Below are 20,480 nucleotides of genomic sequence, written 5' to 3' on the forward strand. Positions count from 1 at the left end.
AGTTTAATAAATTTTTAAGTTTAAATTCTTTTTTTTGTGATGGTAAACAAAAATTAAGCCTATATTTGAAAGTCAAAAATAGAAATGTCTGACTTTAACAAAGCTTTGAAGTTTAATAAATACTTTAAAAATCGAGCTTCAGGTGCCAAAGTATTTGTTTTCCAATTTAAATATTAGGATGTTTTATTCTACTAAAAACATTGATCATCCCTGAATTCATTGATCTTGTTCATGAATGGTTTCTCCCAGGCATACAGCTTCAACACTTTCATTCCCTGCAGCACCTCGTTCATAAACAGGATCCTGACATACAGACAAACAGTTTAGTACTTAGTATTATTAGGGATGTATTAGTAAACTTGCAATCATTTGTCGTCATTTTAGTTGTTTAATTTGTCTTTATGGCATGAAAATGGTATGGTATATTGTACTGTACATAATACTGATTCTAAAGTGTCTAAACTTTTCAACAAATACAATTTACCGAATGCCTCAAATAAGAAAGTATACCTCTTTTAATCCTATAATATAACGTATAACGTAAGGGATTTTTGTCTAAAGCTTAATATCTTAATAACTACTGAACCAATTGAGTTCTCTTTTTTAGAAAGCGTCACATTGTTCCTGTAATGGTTTTAGACAATTCTATTTTCAGATTTGAGTCTTAGGATAGTTTTAGCTTTTTTTTCTAGTCCACTGCATCTTCGAACACAGAGCCCCTCTTACATAATTATGATACTAAACTTTCCTGCCGTCTTTAGCCTTCATCTGTCCTGACTGAATCTTCCTCCCAATTCTGCCTCCAAATATGTTGACAGGGATGAGCACACCAAAGACAGCGAGGCCGACTAGGGCACTCACACCGATCAGGTCAAATAGGAAATAGATGGCCAGAATAAATTGGAATGGACCTGAACAATTATTCTATCTATCTTTTGTATAAAGAAGTAAGGTTCTCTTTGTGTAGATTAAGACTTATTTAATTACTAAACCGACTGAGTTTTCCATTTCAGAGGAGTGATTTTAGGCTTAATAAGTTATAAAAAAAGTTAGTTTCTAAGGTTAAGGTTTTACTTGGGGAAAATATATGTATATTCCATATTGTTGTGAGAATAAATAATTATGAAAAAAAAATTTTGTCTGCCAGAAATTCCTTTTTAAGTTGGACAGAATATTGTGTCTTATTGACTATCTCGGGTAATTCATTTATTAGTAAACATTCTTATCATTATATAAAAATAACTATATATAGAAAAACTAAAATGAAAATGGGGGATCGATTACCCCTCTCTCTTTCTTAGTTGCACCTAGGGGCGTAGCCAATAAAAATGAATAGATAGATAGAAAAATTTCCCTGACCACAACGCATTAACATATGGGATAACCTCCATAAGCCTCTGAGTATCTACTGACATTAAATTTGTTATCTCGCCAGTTGTAAAGTCTTTCCTATAGTCCATATAAAAATCAGCAAACTATATGAAAGTAACAGGACGTCTGTCTGTGTGTAACGAAGGATTTCGCTAACTGTTGAACTGACATAAAACTCCTTATAGGTCCAATTTTTTTTTTTAAGCAAAAATAGAAAATGGAGGGATAAATTCCCTTTCATCCAGTATCTCTAAAACCTCTGGGAGCAAAGTTGCTAGTACTATACTAAGGAGAAGGTATTAGTTTAATTTTGTTTATCCATTAAGATCTTGCTAACCATTAAACCAATTGCATTTAATTTTATTTTTAAGTTTTCAGATGGTTTTAGGCTATTTTTCGTCCCTATATCTTAGCCTGCAATAACAGAGCCACAGGTTAAGATTTGCTAATTTTCATTCCTGGCAGAATTTGAGATGGTCAAGCTCTTCTTGTAGATAGATGTTATCAGAGCTGTTCTCATTTGAAAGGAAGCTACAAAGGCTGATCGGAAGTAATGGTTGGATACTGTTACCTAAAATATATATACATTTTTATGTATGTTCAAGTATTTATTTTCTATTTCGTGCTTATCATAGAGACACATTTTTAATTACTGCAGTTTTTTCATTAATGTAATTAGCAGAGCCTTCAAAAATGAAAAATGAAGATAATTGACGATGTATATCATCTATGATCAACAAAATTGCCCCTTCTAAAAATTTAAATCGTAGGTCAAAAGGATTGGAAATCAATTAATCAAGATTTAATCAAAGTTTGAAAGTATTTATGCAATCAAATGAGAGAACATGTTTATAAAACTTTGGGTACCAATTTTATTAAGAGTTTATTAGTATAATTTTGTATCATAAATTGGTGGTGTACATAATTTATCATTTAAAGTCTTATCCCTTCAGATCCCAGACCAAGATGCCAATGCATGAGTTGACCTGAACAGTAGCTGTGATGAATAGCAGGATGACCCAAAACCATCCTTTCCACTCCATTTCATGGTTCTCTATTGCCTGATCTAACCTGACTTAAACTGACCTGCACAGTAGCTGTGATGAATAGCAGGATGACCCAAAACCATCCTTTCCACTCCATATCATGGTTCTCTATCACCTGACCTAACCTAACCTAACCTAAACTGACCTGCACAGTAGCTGTGATGAATAACAGGATGACCCAAAACCATCCTTTCCACTCCATATCATGGTTCTCTATCACCTGACCTAACTTAACCTAACCTAAACTGACCTGCACAGTAGCTGTGATGAATAACAGGATGACCCAAAACCATCCTTTCCACTCCATATCATGGTTCTCTATCACCTTAGCTAACCTGACTTAACCTAACCTAAACTGACCTGAACAGTAGCTGTGATGAATAGCAGGATGACCCAAAACCATCCTTTCCACTCCATATCATGATTCTCTATCACACGGACAATCTGTCGGAATACCTAATGAAATAGAAAATTGTATCAATAGCAAGAATGGCCACAAAAAGCGCAAAAAGCATTGATGAACAAACGGTCAGAACTAGTTAAAGAGCAGATGTTCAATGTTCATAAATCAATAAAAATTAAATCACGAAACCTTTCCATATGTCTAATATATGTTTTACTGTTAATATTTTTGTAGCATGACTGAAAGACAACTTGACAAAGTTAATTGTAGGCTGGGTACTCAATCGTATATTAAATCTTTTAAAGATATATTTAAAAAAAACTCGCTAACCCCTAAACTGATTGAATTTTGATTTTAAATGAGAATTAAATATCTTCAAGAATAGTTAAGACTGTTTTACCCTTAGAATAAATAGTTTGGACGAAGCCACAAGCAACGTAAATAGTACAGCATTTTTTCCCGCCACTGGCTAATTAATTAAATCTACCAAAAAGTATACAGTCAGCGCAATAAGAGGTGAAAGAGTATAGACGCCATAACCCTATACATTTAATATTCAGGGAGATAGAGAAAAATTCATGTTGAAAAACTGATTCATTCAATAAAAAAAAGAGTTTATTTCATTTTGTTTATTGTTCTGTTTATCAGATATTATTTAGGGAAGGGGAATGTAATTTTTTTTTCTAGGGGCATTGTCTCTAGAAAGGGTGGAGTTATGCTCCTTTCAAAAGTTAAAAGCCTTACAGGGACATATGAGATGCTTCACTGTAAATGAGAGCCAAAACAATCCAACAGTATGTAAGATCTTTCATTACAGACAGATTTGACAGACATTCTATCTATGTTTTATATTTAAAAAAAAAATAATGACAAATTGTGTCAAATGTTTTGGCTCATAAACATATCACTAAGCATCAATTTTTCAACAAAGAAAAAATGTAACCAACTAGTTTAGGAAAGCTTTTAAATTTTCTTCCCAGGAATAAGAGGGACTTGAATAAAATATTTTCTCATATAAAAAAATATTGCAAATACTGTTAAACCTTGATTATTTTATAAGTATATAGATAAAATTTAATAAACATTTGCTTTTAAAGACTGATATTTATACTCTCATTACATTACTACATTTTGCATGGCTACTAGAAACTATATCTACAGTACTTATATTTAGTATATGATATGATAATAATAATTTTTTTAATTGTACAAATCAAAATGCCTTAAATCCCTAATATTAATGAAAATCTACCTTATCAAGATTAAAGGTGTCAAGCATATTGTTACAATATTTATTTAATATTTTAAGCCAGAGTTGATCTAACAAAGTAACAAATTTAAACTCTGAGCGCATTGTAGAAAATTTATAGTTTATTTTTTCAAAGTAGGTAATTTAATGATAGAACCTCATTTAACTCATAACAGTCCCCTTAATGTTGATATAATAATTTTTAAGTAAAAAAGGACCTAAAAACAAAGGTCGTTAATAAAAGAGGGAAGGAAGCGAAAATTGACTTTGACTCATTTAAGGTCGGAAATTCATTACCAAACAGGGGACATGCACAAAATTGTTTAGCCCTCTAGCTCTAATGGGGACTGAGGGGCCTGACTGTTAAGGGTTAATTATTAAGGAAAATATAAATACGTACAGTAAAAAATACTCATGTGTAAATCAGTTCAAATAATTCATGGTAATAAGTTGGTCAATCGTGTTTTAAAATAATTCTTATATTTTAATGCATGCAATGTAATTTAAACAATGCTATTGCTAAAATTCAATGTATGTATTTTTCAACAATGTTGATTTTTATGTTAGTGTAAAAAATATTCAATATGCCAAAAATATATTTTAATTTGAACAATTCAAATAAAAATAAAGCAAATGTTATTGATATTAAGCAGTATAATCAGTGGCGTGCGAACCGAAGGGGGCATTTGGGGCAATCGCTCCCCCCTAGCGACCAAAACGCCCCCCCCTGCCCCCCCCTAGCCACCGCCCCCCCTGCCCCCCCCTAAATTTTGAAAAATGCCCCATTTTGCCCCCCCCTGGTCAATAAAAATGCCCCTTTTTGCCCCCTACCCTACAAAAAGCAAAACTATCCCAGTTTCAAAAAAAAGATCAAGAAATACTCCAAAAAAAAAATTTTTGGCGCTTTGCGCCAACCAGACATTTACTATTCATTTAACCTAACCAAATTTTTTAATTAGTGTAGAAATTAGGTTATAATCTTTTTTCACTGAACATAACAAACCAGGTAATAGGAAGTATTTTATTTTGTATAATATAAACTTTTTACCAAAGAAATTTTGTACATCCCCAATGATGATACACAAAATCACAAACCCTTATTTAGATTACAATTAGTGGATGAAATGTATGGAAACTCGACTTAATTAACCAACCAATCAAAATTCCATTAAAGTCCCCAAAGTTGTTGAGCCTATGAATAAGAAAATTTTATATGAAATATTGGGGACTAGTGTAATAAATAGCCCCAAAACCCCTCCCTCCCTGCATATTTGAAGAAAAAAATTTGCGCTTCGCGCCCTTCCAAACGGTTTCTGCTTTTTATCACATTGCATTGTATATTGTGTTTTTAATTCTTTAAAAACATGTGTAAACAACAAATATTTAATCAAAAAGTTATTTTATATAAAAAAGAAACAGCGTTGATATTTATCTAAGCCTTTTTCTCAACACTGTATGTCTGTCTAAATGAATAACTATATATGATGTCATTTTATTTTTAGGATAAGTTTATCATTTTTTTTGTGTACATACCCTTACAAAAAGACATGTTTTTTATGGCAATTTTCATTAAAAACCATTAAAACTATACTAACTACACTCTATATTCCTAACCTGATCAAATACGCCACTCTTGTTGAGTTTAATTGATTTTAGTTCAAAGGGGGAGTAAATATTTTAGGTGCGCTTCACGCACCGCCCTTATAAATCCTTGGAAACACCACTTAATCAAAAATTAACAGAGTTTTAAAGTGCCATTTAAAGAGGGTAGGATATGTTGATATAACTTTTTAGCTTCTCTATAATTCACTATGGCTGTCAGTACGTAATGCTAAGGGGGAAATGTGATTTTTTCAACTGCAATTAAAGATAGAAGGCTAAAACTTAATGTTAACATTTCCATCATTATGGAGTATAATTAACTATTAAAAATTCATGGAGGTTGGACTGCTTTTCAGGACGTTTTTGGCTATTTTTGTATCTTTTAAATTTCAGGTATAGTCCCTTTTGTGACATTGCCTCTAAAGGTGCATTTCGTCGTATTTTCACAGTAGCTTTTCACCTATTAATAGCTCCTGCGGGGCCAATTGCCTAACCCTGCAGGGAAATCACCTGACCTAACTTAACCTAGAATAACCTTTTAAAAGCTACTATGAAAATACGACGAAATGCCCCTTAAGATGCGTTGCCACAAAAGAGACTATACCCTTTATTTCTAAGAGATTTTTATATCTGTAGATGAAAGGACAAGTAATTTTTGTGTGGATTATAATATTTAAAAAAATAAAATTTCTCGCTGATTCGAGCATCCAGTATGTAATTTACTTTGACTGTCATCACACAACATACAGGAAAAAGGATTTGTGACTTTTTCTACCTAAAATATATATTTATTTCAACAGATGCTCTTTAAATTTACTTGTCTGTATTCTTATTCATGATTTTTTGTGCTTTGCTACTTAAAGATGTCATCCTTGTTGTCATACAATAAATAAATATTTAAAATCAGTTTTACATATTAGATTAATTTTTGGTAAATTATTTCCAAAATGAGTGTTTTTATCTCCCCCCCCAAATTTTTTTTAATGAGGTTATTCATCCTTCCTGCTGAGATTTTATAACATCCCCTTCCACCCATAAAAAATGTTTTGTGGTGGGGGGGGGGGGGGGAGGTTAAATTATCTTCTGTACTTTTTTTTCAAAGGTGCTTTCTAGCTCCTGTCCCTTCGGTCATTGCAGGGTGGGGAGAAGGGATGGGGGAGAAGAGATGGGGGGGGATATAAATGGGAAAAAGGGATGGGGGAAGGGATAGGGAAGAAGGGATAAGAACTAGAAGGCCAATAATCAAATAATCCCACCCTTTAAAACGCCCTTATTTAAAATTAGTATATATAATCAAAATGCCCCCCCCCTAAAGCAAAGTGCCCCCCCGGGGCACTTTGATTTAGGGGGGGGCAAAATTTTACAAAATCTTCAAAATGCCCCCCCCTAGACAAAGTGCTTCGCACACCACTGAGTATAATATCTGTTTCCTTATTTGGCCACTAGGATTTTGACAATGAAAGGGGTGTAATTAGTTACTGGTATTCTATCTGTGTGCCCAAAATACCATAATTTTGATTATAGCTGGTAAAATTTAATATTTAAATTTCTCGTATTCATTCGAATCCGGTGGATAGGAACCAGTTCTCATCCATACAAAAAAATATGTCTAGCATCGTATCATATCCAATTTTCTGCGAATATAAAAATGTACAATCATAAGATTAAAACCAGTTTTTTAGCCCGTGCCTTCAGCACCTCGGGGCTAAAAAAACTGGTTTTAATCTTATAATTGTACATTCTATATCCGCGGAAAGCCGTTTATAATACGATGCAAGAAATAACTATTCTGATATCAGATTCAGGACTGCAAAAATAAAATAACAAGGATGACAACATCCATAAGTAGCGAAGCACAAAAATCATAGATGGGAATACGTAGAAGTAGATTTAAACGGTATTTATTAAAATCAAGAATAGATTTATTGGATAAAATAAACATGAAACCTTGTTTTATTTTGTATGATGACGATGGTCAAAGTAATTACATTAAAGATGCACATAACAATGGGGAAAATTATTTTGATCCTGATATCCCAAAACAGTTGGATAAAAAAAAACAAAATTTAAGCATAAAGAATTATTTGAAAATTATTTTATAGAAGGCATTTTTGAATGCATGTGTCTAAAAATCTCCTACAATAATCTACACTTTATTATGATTAACATCTACCGTCCCCCCCATGAAACCTCCCAGCAGCTTGAACAATTTTTTGATATTTTTCTTGATCTAATGCAACAAGTAAATGATATTAACTTACCAATTTTTATATGCGGAGATATTAATCTAAACATTTTTGAGACCTACTCTACAAGTAATGCTAGTAGGTTTGTTGATATAATGACAACTTTTGGGTTTTTAAATACACAACTTAGAGCCACTCGCGTAACTACGCATTCCTTTTCCCTCATTGATGTATTCTTTATGAAAAATTACATACCCAACCATGAAAAATCTTTAACTATAATTTCCGACATCTCTGATCATTTTATTTTGTGTAATATTTTCAAAACAAAAATTCCTAAACAAAAATCAAATGATAGCTTTGAAAAACGTGCCTTATTTGAAGAAAATCTTCGCTCCCTATCAGAAGCATTAAATAGACAAAACTGGGACGAAATTATCCATGCTACCGATGTAAATTTAGCTTATAACAAATTCTATGATGTCTTCAGGGGTCTTTATGATGTATATTGTCCAAAAAAAACCATTCAACCCAAAAAAAAGACCACCCACCATCAAAATCATGTAAATGACCATCTTCTAAAATGTAGAAACTTTAAACATCTACTATACAATAAACAACACAAAGACAAATCTGAAGACAACATTCTTGCATATAAACGTTATAGAAACGAATTAAGACGTTGTTTTACTAGGGCCAAACAAAACTATTTCCAAAATGCAATAATTAAGGCTGGGAAAGATGGGAGGAAAATCTGGTCAGTTTTAAAAGAAGCTTTAAATATAAATAAAAATAAAATTGATACTGAACATCTGCTGATCAATAATGTTAAAATTACAGATCCAATAGAAATTGCCAATCAATTTAACCTTTATTTTACAACTCTAGGAACCAGTTTATTAGATCAAATTCCTATTACTAACCGCAATTATTATGATTTTCTACCAAATAGAATTGATGACACAATTTTCATCCCCCCTTTAGATGAACTTACAACTTTTAATGCAATAACCAGTTGTTTCCCAAAAACATCATGTGATGCAAATGACATTTCAATGAAAACCATAATAAATTGTGCGGCACCCCTTTCAGTTCCCCTAAATGCAATTTATAACCTAGCTATTTCCAGTGGTACCTTCCCTGAAGGTATGAAAATATCCAAATGTATAATAAGAGATATAAGTTTTCCGGAATTTTAATGTAGGGAGTAGATTTGAAATCTGCATCAAATTTTAAGGATTTTTTATAAAATTCGTTTTTTGTAAAATTCTTTATCTAAAAGCGAAAATACATTTTAAGTTAATTAATTTTGACCAATAGGATAGGTGGATTTTAAACTACCTGCGCTCTAATTGGTTGAATGATGTACGACATCCAATCAGAGCGCAGATTTTTTAAATCCACCAATCAAAGATGCCAAAATTAATTAACTTAATTTGTATTTCCGCTTTTAGATAAAGAATTATACAAAAAACGAATTTTATAAAAAATCCTTAAAATTTGATGCAGATTTCAAATCTACTCCCTACATTACAATTCCGGAAAACTTATATCTCTTAATGTATAACCCTATTTAAGGCGGGAGATCCCTCCACCCCTGATAATTATAGATGTCTTAGCCTTGTAAATAATTTCTCCAAACCCCTTGAAAAAATCATTTACAATAACATCCTAGAATTCTTAGAAGAAAATCATTTTTTTAGTGATAGGCAATTTGGATTCAGAAAGTCGATCAGTACTGTACACAATCTCCTTAACTTGAGCAACTTAATTGCAAACACTCAAGCAGAAGGAAAAATTTGTGGTGCAGTACTGATCGACATTCAAAAGTGCTTTGACACTATTGATCATCAAATATTATTCAGTAAACTTTACCATTATGGCATTAGAGGTCAAACATTAAATCTAATTAAATCTTATTTTTCTAATAGAAAACAATTTGTTTACTTTAAGGGGAAATGCAGTTCCCTTCGTGAGATCTTACTGGGCATTTTACAAGGCTCAGTTTTAGGCCCATTATTTTTTTTAATCTTTATCAATGATATCGAAAATGCCATTGCCAATGCAATTTTTAATTTATTTGCAGATGATTCCTTAACCCTTTTAATTAAAGACAACCTGAATGACTTAATAAATGCACTAAATGACACTTTACCACATATTGTACAGTGGTATGCGTCCAATCGTCTGATCATCAATGCAAAAAAGACGAAAGTAATCATTTTTACCACCCCACGTCAGAATTTTTCTCAAGAAGAAATTAATTTAAAAATTGATTTTCCTGTCTATATTAATACAAATTCCTTTGGTGAAAATAACCAAAGCAAAATCAATAAACTTTCGCTTGTTTGCAATGCTAATCAGAACAAGGACGATCAGAGTGCCAAACATCTAGGAATTACACTAGATGAAAAAATGAATTATAAGAAACATTTTGACAACCTACACCTTAGATTGCAAAAAGCCGTATTCTCGTTAAAAATCATGAAAGATTTACTAAATAAACGCCATCTAAAGATTTTATATTCATCATACTGCAAGAGTATAATTGAGTATGGCATAATGTTATTTACGGGAGTAAACCAAGAAACACTAAAACCAATTAAAATCCTTCAAAAATCATGCATTAGAATAATTGCAAAAACTAAAAATAACAGAGAACCTACATCCCCTCTTTTTAAACAATATGGAATACTTCCCGTAAATGAACTTATGACATACAATGTGTGTAAATTTATGCACTCATTTAAATATAACCAAGCCCCAAAAGTTTTTAATGATTGTTGGCATTTCACAAATAATGTTCATAATTACCCAACAAGAAACAATGAAGACTTTGCTACTAGAACTAATATTAACACTTACATTATGAATACTCCATTATATAAATTTCCTCGTATATTTAATAATTTGCCAGCAAATATAAAGAATATTGAGAACAAGAAATTATTCTCCAAAAAACTATTTACCCACCTCATTAATAACATAAACTAATAAACTTATTTTTCAGGAAAATAAGGGATAAGAAGAACTATGGAACAAATGCTGCATGAAGTCAATTTTGTAGTCCTCTCTTTTTTTTTTGTAGCATTTCTTTAGAAATCCAATTAATTGTAACCCCATCTAATCTTAGTTAATTCTACTTTCGCTCGTAATATTTACTTCTAAGTTTACTTATTATTATTTTACTATCTTATGCATTATTTAGCATATATTTTTTTTGATTTTTTATTAATCATACTAAGTCAACGTCTATACATAATTATGTATCATATCTGATTAAACCAACATTATTTCTATCCACTTTTTGTACTCAACGTACAATATACTTTAATAAAAGTACACATGAATAAATATGTCCCACCACTAAAAAATGGTAAACTAAATTACATTTTTTTCATCTTACTCTTAAAAGGACTGTCTCAAAACATCTAACTATTTATATCTTTTTATATCTGTCCCCCCCTGGGGGCAGCCAAATTCTACTATTTTAGATACCTGACCAATTGGAGAATTTGGAAGTCACAGGGACACGGCACTTGGCACACCCACCACACCGCAACACAGCACCCCCCTGAAGTCGCTGACGGCACGGGTTCACACTGGCACGCAGCAGTGAATGGCCTGACAACGTCGAAGTACACACACCTCCACACACACATACCCAGCTGCAACCGCAGCACCTTTGTTGGACAGCTAGCCCCCACCTGGAACCCCAGAAGGGTACTGCCGTAAAAGCAGACCTCTAAGAGCCGACCTGTTTTCGGCTAAGGTGAACCTTTAAAGTGGACACAGCAACCTGTTCAACGCAGCAGCAAGCCTAACCTACAATTGTCTATATATTATATGCAAATATCATAATAATAAATTATTTTAAATATTGCAAACACTTTTTACCAGCATCAACAAAGTGCAAGCGCCCCTAACTTAGAATATTGTGATTGTAATAAGGCTAAGTTTATTTTAAAATTATTACTATTAAATATGTACACTATTTCTAATATAAGTAGGGCCATATTTTGTTAACGTGATGCTAATGGTCATTTAGGCCTGTAATGCTGCAGTGCAATAAAACGAGGCGAGCAGTTATTGCACAGGAAATAAATTACAATTACAATAAAAGGCAATCTGGCCGCTATGGTTGTTTTCTTAAAATGACAGAAAATTAAATTTTTATATCCTTAACTTAAAAAATTTTGAAAATCGGACCATATACACTGAAGATATGGAGAAAAATGTGAAAAATATAAAAATAGCCTAAAACCTGCTAAAAAGGCAGTCTGGCCGTCATGGTTGTTTTCTTTAAAAGACGGGAAATTTAATTTTGATATCAATAATTGAAAAAATTTTGAAAATCGGACCATAAACACTGAAAATATGGAGAAAAGTGTGAAAAATATAAAAATAGCCTAAAACCTGCTAAAAAGGTAGTCTGGCCTTCATCGTTGTTTTCTTTAAACGACGGGAAATTTAATTTTGATATCTATAATTTAAAAAATTTTGAAAATCGGACCATAAACACTGAAGATATGGAGAAAAATGTGAAAAGTATAAAAATAGCCTAAACCTGCTAAAAAGCGGTCCGACCGCCAATGATGTTATATAGTCAATTGTGCTCCTTAATGATGGGAATGTTGTCAAAAAATTTCAGCATTCTATCTTTTATAGGAGCTGAGTAAATCCCATTTCCCCCATAGCGTTACGGACTGACGGACTGACGGACGGACGGACGGACATAGTGAATTATAGAGTAGCTTCGCTACTAAAAATATACTAGTGATGAAAGATACATACCAGTGGTGTAATATACAAGAGGATGTCATTGACAAGTCTGAGAACAGCGCTCACAAATAAGGTTCCGCCAAATGATTTGACAAGGGCAGCCAACACAGTTCTTTCTGTCTTTTTTCCATCTGAAGAATGTAAAATCAATTAACAACAAAAGGAACCCAAATATTCATTAACTAGTTGCCTCGTCCCCTGGCATCTAATAAGGGCTGGGTAGGTCAGAAAAATAGCCTGAAACCACCTAAAGTCATTTCCAAAATTTTCCTGAAGAGTACAACCAATTGGGACCAGTAATTTCTGAGATCTTGAGCTTTTTTTCAACAGTAATTGTACTGTTGAGTATGTTATGCGCTTTAGAATTTGAATACTTTGATTTGAAAACTTTGCCTAAAATTTATTTTGATTTAAAATTGCAATTTTGATTACTATTCATTTGTCTAATTTTGTGCTAATTTCTAAAATGCTAGGATGTCTAGCTGATCTGTTTTTTACTTGAATAGATAATGAGAAGTTGTTATTTTGAAAAGAGTGTGGTTGGGGGAGAATATTAATTCCTCCTAACACCCCCCCCCCCCTAAGAAAAAAATTGTTGTTTACCTTTTGTTTCTAGATCTGATGTTCTAGCATGATTAAATTTCTCAGCTATTTGCACAGTGTCTAATTGGTTGCTAGGTTCAGGCAAATCCTCTATCACCAAACTCTTCTTGTAACCTAAATATACAATCTTTAAAATAAGAACTATAAGGGATCTTATTGGAAATTAATTAACAGCTCTGATGATGATAAGCAAAATCACCCCAAAAATCATGGTTGAAAAGCAAGGGTAATACAAGCTTAACCCTTAACGGTAGGGGGGAAGGGGGCGTTGAACGCCTCCCCCTCCCCAATCGGTATGTGAAAGATAGAAGATAACTATGTGACTTTTGAAATATGGGTATGACACATAACTGAGAGATTTACATACCTTTGAAAAATGTAGTAGATAGTCATGAAAATGTTATAAAATCATGGAAGATTTTGTATTTAGAGTTAAAATACTTGTTAAAATATTATCATTTTAAGCAGGTTAGGTAATCAATGAATAAGAGAAACCCACATGGGTAGATATCCAGCTTTACATACCTTTGAAAAATGTAGAAGACAACCATGAGAATGTAATGAAATCTGGGAAGGAAGTTGTATTTTCTGAGGCATGACCAACACTCCAGTTTGCAATCCATTGGCTGTAACAGTTTGTGTTAACTTAGGCTTTACTTAGAGCTTTGTATGGATGGTTTCTATTAAAAAAATTGATCTACTAATTTTATCTTACATATTATATAGGTAGGTTTCTTTATAGTTTCTGTAAAAATTAGCTTTTTGAAAAATTTCGAATCGCAATTTAAAAAACTGCTTGTATGATATAACTAACCCTGATTTTTCCTAGAGAAACAAAGCATAATGTTATAAGCGAAGCATTTCTTTTATCAAGTCATTAGAATGTAAGTATATAAACAGTATCCTTTTTAAACTAGTTTTGCAACAAATTTACTTTTTTGACTTTATTCTGCTTATTCAGTACTGAGACTCTACAAGTGTTAATATTTTTTTCGTCTCAGAGCATTGTTTTTATGAATGTTGTCAGTCTTGTTTTTCTAAATATATTTGTCTTTAAAAATCTTTCCAACGACCTATATCTACCACAAAGAAAAAGATTTAATGAAACCTAATTTAACACTTCCCTGATAAGCATAAGACAAGTGAGAACGTAGTATGCTATAAATGCTGGGTATAGCCGCAGGTTTATAAGCTCTGGTATCAGCAGGATAACGTGTAGCACCCAGGCGAAGAACTGAAAAAAATAATGTAAAATATCAATAATTAAGGGGGTAGGGTGTTTGTATGTGGGGGAGGGGAGGGGTTGCAACACTGTACAGTAGCTTTACAGTAGCTGGGATGGTATAAAAATATGGTTGTAAGTTTATGAAACCACGCCATACATACAAATGACAAATGATTGGCCAGTATAACATTGGTTAATTAAAATGTATACTGGCCTATCTTTGGTTATTTGTATTACGTGCTTCTTATTTTATAGCTTCAAGTAATAATTTGCATTTTAAAAATGATAGAAAAGTTTTTTTTACCTGCAACGGACATGTATAAGAGCCACTAGATTTCATCAAGATTTGAACAATTATACTAAAATTAAAGTCAAATAGTTATTTTACAAATTAAGCTTTCCTATAACAAAGGTCGGTCCGTCCGTTCATCCGTCCGTAATAAATTGTTCTTATCGTTAATTTGAGTATGTTAGAATTGCCCTATCGATTTCAAACTTAGCATGGTGGTTTCTGTAGTAGGTAGGTACGATTTGGACAACGAAGCAACACTATGATCGCAAACAGAATGTAAGTAAGTTCATTAAAACACGTTGATTTTTAACCTTTTCAACAAAACATTTTTATGCGATATAATTATCCTATTCCTTATACTGATTTATATTACAACAGGCGAAGCATCTCTAAATCAAGTCCTAAAATGGCAGTATGTCTTTTAACAGTATCCTGTATTTAATCAGTTTATTAACAAATTTACTTGTAACTTTGTTTAGACTTATACATATATATTCTACTTATTCAGTTCAACTAGGCACTTTGAGGGGTACCACATATGCAAATATTTCACCTTATAACAGGAATGATAATATTGACAGCAAAGAAGAATGTATCAACCAGGTACAAGGGCCCAGATAAAAATTCCATACGAGCCTGATAACAAAAATGTTGAAATACGAAAAATTAATATATAACAAATCCTTACATATTGGGATCTTAAGGGATAATAAAATAAACCATTACGTGATTATAATGTAAATTTATTGGTGGAAATAATTGGAATTATCTGTACCAATACACCTAAAGCTTTTAATCCACCGAATGAGATATATTTTTTTTCTAAAACTTTGGGATCGTGGAAGAAAACAAACTAGCGAGTTTTGTAATATTTTTCCAGTAACTTTTGATAAGTTATTTTAGATTAAGCAGGTTAGGTAAATGTTAAAGATTTACCAGCAAAATTAAGAAATTGACCCCGAAGGGTTAGATCTCCCAGCAGGAGCTAGAAATATGAGAAAAGCTACTGTGAAATTACTACGAACCCCGTTACTTCGTTTTCTTTTCATGATCCAAACTTTGGGTACCAGTATAATAACAGTTCAACCCCTCAATGTTTGAGTGTTTTACCTGAATAATCATACAAATAACGCATGATATTGCTATGATAACTCTACACAACAAAATCCATGACCAACTTCGCGGATCCAATCCTTTCCTAAAAGCAGAAAAATAAATTTTAGCATTTGGTATTTTATAATTGTTTTATGGGTGTGCAGAAAAAGGTTGTACTCCCCTTAAAATTAAAATTGTTAAGGCCTGCCTTACCCTACCCATCTCCCCCATAAAGGTTCAAACTCCAATGACAAAACTGTGCACTCCAAAAATATAATTGATTTTACATGTATCTTGCACTATGAGGTTTCTGTCAATCAAAAGATTCTTATGATTCAGAAGAAAACCACATTTTTCTACAAAATTTTTTATTGCTTAGTGTTTGTTTTCAGAGATCTAAAGGGATAAGACAATGACCGATAAATTGATGTACAATGTACATCGCCAATGATTGTGCACCAAATAAGATTACAATTAGTGATTCAACTTAACTTAATGAACAATCACTCAAGATTTATTAAAAGTCCCTAAATTTTTTAGCCAACGAATATAAGAAAATATATCATAAAACTTTAGGGACTAGCAGCCCAATGTCCCTTCCCTGTCTGGTTTGTTTTAGTACCAATTATTTTTTAATGAAAACAATTATAGTTAATTAACAATAGAATGAAAAGAAAAAGAAAATATGTATTAAAATGAAAGATAAAACTAATAAAAATATAGTTAATAGAGAAAAGATATTATGTGAAAAAAAGTGTTTTATTATAAAAACGTTTTATTATTCGTTGGCTTAACAACTTTGGGGACATAAGTTAATTTTAATTGGTTTATTCATTGAGTTGAGTGTTCAAACGTTTCAACCCCTAATTTTAATCTACAGATAAAGTAATTTTGTGTATCATCATTGGGGATGTACATCCATTTGTCAGTCATTGTCTTATCCCTTTAGACCCCTAAGATTTGATACGTAGTGTATAAACAAACTAAAATGTTATTTACCTTGTACTAATAGTATAGAGATTTTGCAGCAGAGAAACAAGTGAGATAATAAATGCTGGAACAATCAGCACAGAACGTCCCATACAGCTTGAGAACTACAAGCGGGTAGATTTTTATACAAATATCATTGGACGTATGAAAATTCGAGAAGATATCATGTATGATTATGAATAATTAAGCAAAGTTGGGCTATTTGCATTGAGTAAGTAGTTAAATAAGTTAGAAAATTGAGAAAAAAGTGATAAATGCTGGGAAAAAAACAGAACTGAATGTCTCACATACAGCTTGAGAACTACAGACAGACACATTTCATACAAATGTCATTGTACCTAAACAAAGTGTCTCAAAAATCAGCCATGTGACGTCATAAAAATGAGGGAGATAGGAAGAGAAGTGGGAAAGAAAACCATAAAAAAAGATACGAATAATCCGTCATTTTTATGGTTTCACAAGACTCTTTGTCCAGCTACTCATTTGATATATGAAAATAAAGCAAAATTTGGGCTATTTGCATTAAGTACACAAAAAAAGTTAAAAAGATTAATAGTAAGGAAAAATTGCTTGGCAAAAGCACTAAAAATTGACCCACAATAACAACCATAGGAAGATTATTTTTTAATTTGTAAAAAATTCCTGTGGGGTAGTTGAGTTCCATGTTCTGTTGTAATCCAACAATACATCCTAAATTAAAAACTTATATTTAAAAGATATTTATTCAGTGACAGATTACATTCTGCCGTACAAAGAGTACTTAGTGCTTAGTACTTTACAATGATTCACATGATTTATATACTAAATTATATGATCAACAAGTAGATGTTAAGAGGTAAGGGTGTTGCAGTGAGTAGGCTTCTCTAAAATTGGGTATATGTTTACATACAGAGCCATTTTTAGGTTGGCAATTAATTTTAAAATGCAAGGCAAAAGAAATAAATAATCATAATCCTTTACCAAAACTTTAAAACTTTTGTTTTTCTTTAAAATTTTATATATAAACATCCATATTTTTTTTTAGATCACATTGAAACCAAAATTCAAATTATTCAAATTTTTCTCTTCAAGACATTTGAATTGCTTTTCATAATTATTTTTAGCATTGATTTTGGTGAATCTGCCTAAATTTTCTTATATACTTTCTTTTAAATCCTAATACATTTTTAGTTTCCTATTTAAGCGATATTTATGGACTTGTCAATATTTATTTATGAAAAAGTATGGATGTGTAAATGCCAGTGTCGGATGTATTTTTGACATATGTATAAAAATATGGGATGTGTTTTTGCCAGTGTTGGATGTATTTATGGCATGAGAATCGATTTTACTGTCATTTATACAGTAAAAATTCAGTTTGTCATAAATACATCCAATGCACTGGCAAAAACACATCCACTGTAAATTTGCTGGATGTGTAAATGGCAGTCCCCCATTTATTTATTATATCTAAGGTATATATTTGACTTTCACAGGAAACACATTTTTTAAAAGCGAAGAAGTGAAGCTTTTCTATATTTCAGGTCGCTCCATCCGTCGTAGCGTAATAAATAGGTGAGATTGTAAATTTGGTCGTTTTAGGATTGTCCAATCGATGTAAAACTTTACAAAATAATTTGGACCGTTATGTATCAATAAAATGCCAAATTTATTGTTACTCTCTATTTGTTAATGTTCGTTTGTCAGACCATCTGATAGTTTAGCTTCGCTTTTATGGATGTTGTCGTCCTTGTTATTTACATAAAAACTTGTTACAATTTTACAACTTAGTTACTTATTTGTTCTTCCTAATATTTATTTAATATACTATTAAACTTTCTTTGTTATCTAGAAAACAAAGATGACAACATCCATAAAAGCAAAGCTCAAGAAACTATAAAATTGGACAAACTGACATTAACAAATATAGAGTGACAATAAATCTGATGTTCTAACTGTCCAAATTATTTATGTAAAGTTTTACATCGATTGGATAACATGCTCAATTTTACCATCAAACCTATTTGTAACAGACGTACGGATTCAAGGACGTCCAAGATGGGGGGGGGGGTAAAGGGGTGATTACCTCCCCCCCCCCAAAATGATTTTATGCATTTAACATTGTGCCTGAATTACCCATGAATCACTATTAAAAAACTGAATTTTATGAGACATTAAAGATCCATATTCTGATATATATATATTACTTTTAACACATGCCTGACATTGCAGCAAAAAAAAAACAATTTTTAACCTCTTTAATTTGGCGCAGATTCTTTACAATTTAATCTAAAGGTTAAACTTACCTCACAAAAGTAATTCATCATGGCAACAAAACTAAAGTATCAAAAAGTAAAAAAAATCAATTTACTATACTGATCCACTCATTTTATCAAGTCTGAAAAAAAGAACGTACAGTACGGCTTTGAAACCGATTAATATCCGCTGGATTTAAACAGGTTCTCAGCCATAAAATCATATTATCGTATTATAGACAATTTTCTAGGAATGATGAAACAATAATTAGATTATTACCAGTTTTGTTAGCCTTTCGACCCTTTGGGCTAGTAAAATTAGTTTTAATCTTATAATTTTTCATTTTAATATCCGTGGGGAGCTGTCTATAAAACGATATGATAAACAACTATTATTGATTAATTTAAACTTACATTGCTATCCATATTTACAAAAGCTTCAAACTAATAATTATTATGTTGTTTTCACCTAATTGGCTTCACTAATTAAATCTAGGGGTTCTAAATCTTAAGTGGCAAAAAATAGCCTAAAACCATCAAAGGAGCTAAATGAAAAAACTTAATCTGCTCCTACTTTAAAAGATCTTTGTACAAAACAAAAAAAATAATATCTATTATTTAACTACAATTTGTTTAACCTCTTCTTAAATAAGGAAAATGTAAAAGCTAATTTCGAATCAATTCAAATGTAAATATAATATGGTTGAACTATAGTTTAATTATAGATCTCTTTGACCATCAAAACCGGTCGAGTTTTATGCAAATAGTGGGGATTATGAAATGACTGTAATTTACTTAAGTGGATTCATTTTAATCTTATTTTTTTGGTATTAATAAAGGCTTTGACTAATTTTTGGAGATGGAACTTCTTATACAAGAGATTTTAAAATAACTTGGATAAAATAATTGAAATGGGGGGGGATAGGATATAGTAAAATTATATTGAAATTCTTATAATTACACGAAATTCTAACATAAAGATCAGTGACGTGCGGTAAGGGGGTGTCTACACCACCCATACATTTGAAAATGGGGAAACTTCTTTTGTCCCCTAACAATATCAGACCCATATATTGAATTACTGTGCACGTCGCTGCATAAAATCCACTTAAGCAAATACAAAACCTATCAATTCCCAATACAACGATAACATGACATAAAATAAAAGTGGTAATAGCTGACATACTATCGATATGATAACATTATATATCCTACCATTACAACTACATAAGTACTCTTTTGATATGGTAAAATTTCTTGAAAATATTAACATAAAAGCCACTTTAGTAAACACTAATCCCATCAATTTCCTCCGATTTTTTGGCTCAAGCTTTCACAATCAAGTTTTTTTTAAGCCACCACTGCAAAGAAAAGAACCATTTTCTCTCGCTTCGACTCGCGT

At 31.8% G+C, this 20,480-nt stretch overlaps 1 protein-coding gene across 1 annotated transcript in view; it reads right to left on the reverse strand.

Annotated features, from left to right (window-relative positions):
* LOC145323160 (ATP-binding cassette sub-family C member 2-like) overlaps positions 1–19,248 on the reverse strand; it is a 48,216-nt gene extending 28,968 nt beyond the window's left edge. The window contains exons 1-15 of the mRNA XM_080165553.1: positions 19,130–19,248; positions 17,487–17,534; positions 16,854–16,948; positions 15,870–15,957; positions 15,313–15,395; positions 14,772–14,826; positions 14,361–14,476; positions 13,768–13,868; positions 13,243–13,356; positions 12,652–12,770; positions 2,778–2,873; positions 1,827–1,942; positions 1,354–1,446; positions 747–910; positions 211–301 (exon numbers count right to left, since the gene is read on the reverse strand). Of these exons, the coding sequence (XP_080021679.1) occupies positions 211–301; positions 747–910; positions 1,354–1,446; positions 1,827–1,942; positions 2,778–2,873; positions 12,652–12,770; positions 13,243–13,356; positions 13,768–13,868; positions 14,361–14,476; positions 14,772–14,826; positions 15,313–15,395; positions 15,870–15,957; positions 16,854–16,948; positions 17,487–17,534; positions 19,130–19,150 (1,400 nt within the window). The 5' untranslated portion in view covers positions 19,151–19,248. The remainder of the gene's footprint in view (positions 1–210; positions 302–746; positions 911–1,353; positions 1,447–1,826; positions 1,943–2,777; positions 2,874–12,651; positions 12,771–13,242; positions 13,357–13,767; positions 13,869–14,360; positions 14,477–14,771; positions 14,827–15,312; positions 15,396–15,869; positions 15,958–16,853; positions 16,949–17,486; positions 17,535–19,129) is intronic.
* Positions 19,249–20,480: the final 1,232 nt, after the last annotated feature.

This window comes from Acartia tonsa, chromosome 6, assembly GCF_053477335.1.
Source record: "Acartia tonsa isolate MP-2025a chromosome 6, ASM5347733v1, whole genome shotgun sequence".
Classification (NCBI taxonomy): Eukaryota; Metazoa; Arthropoda; class Copepoda; order Calanoida; family Acartiidae; genus Acartia; species Acartia tonsa.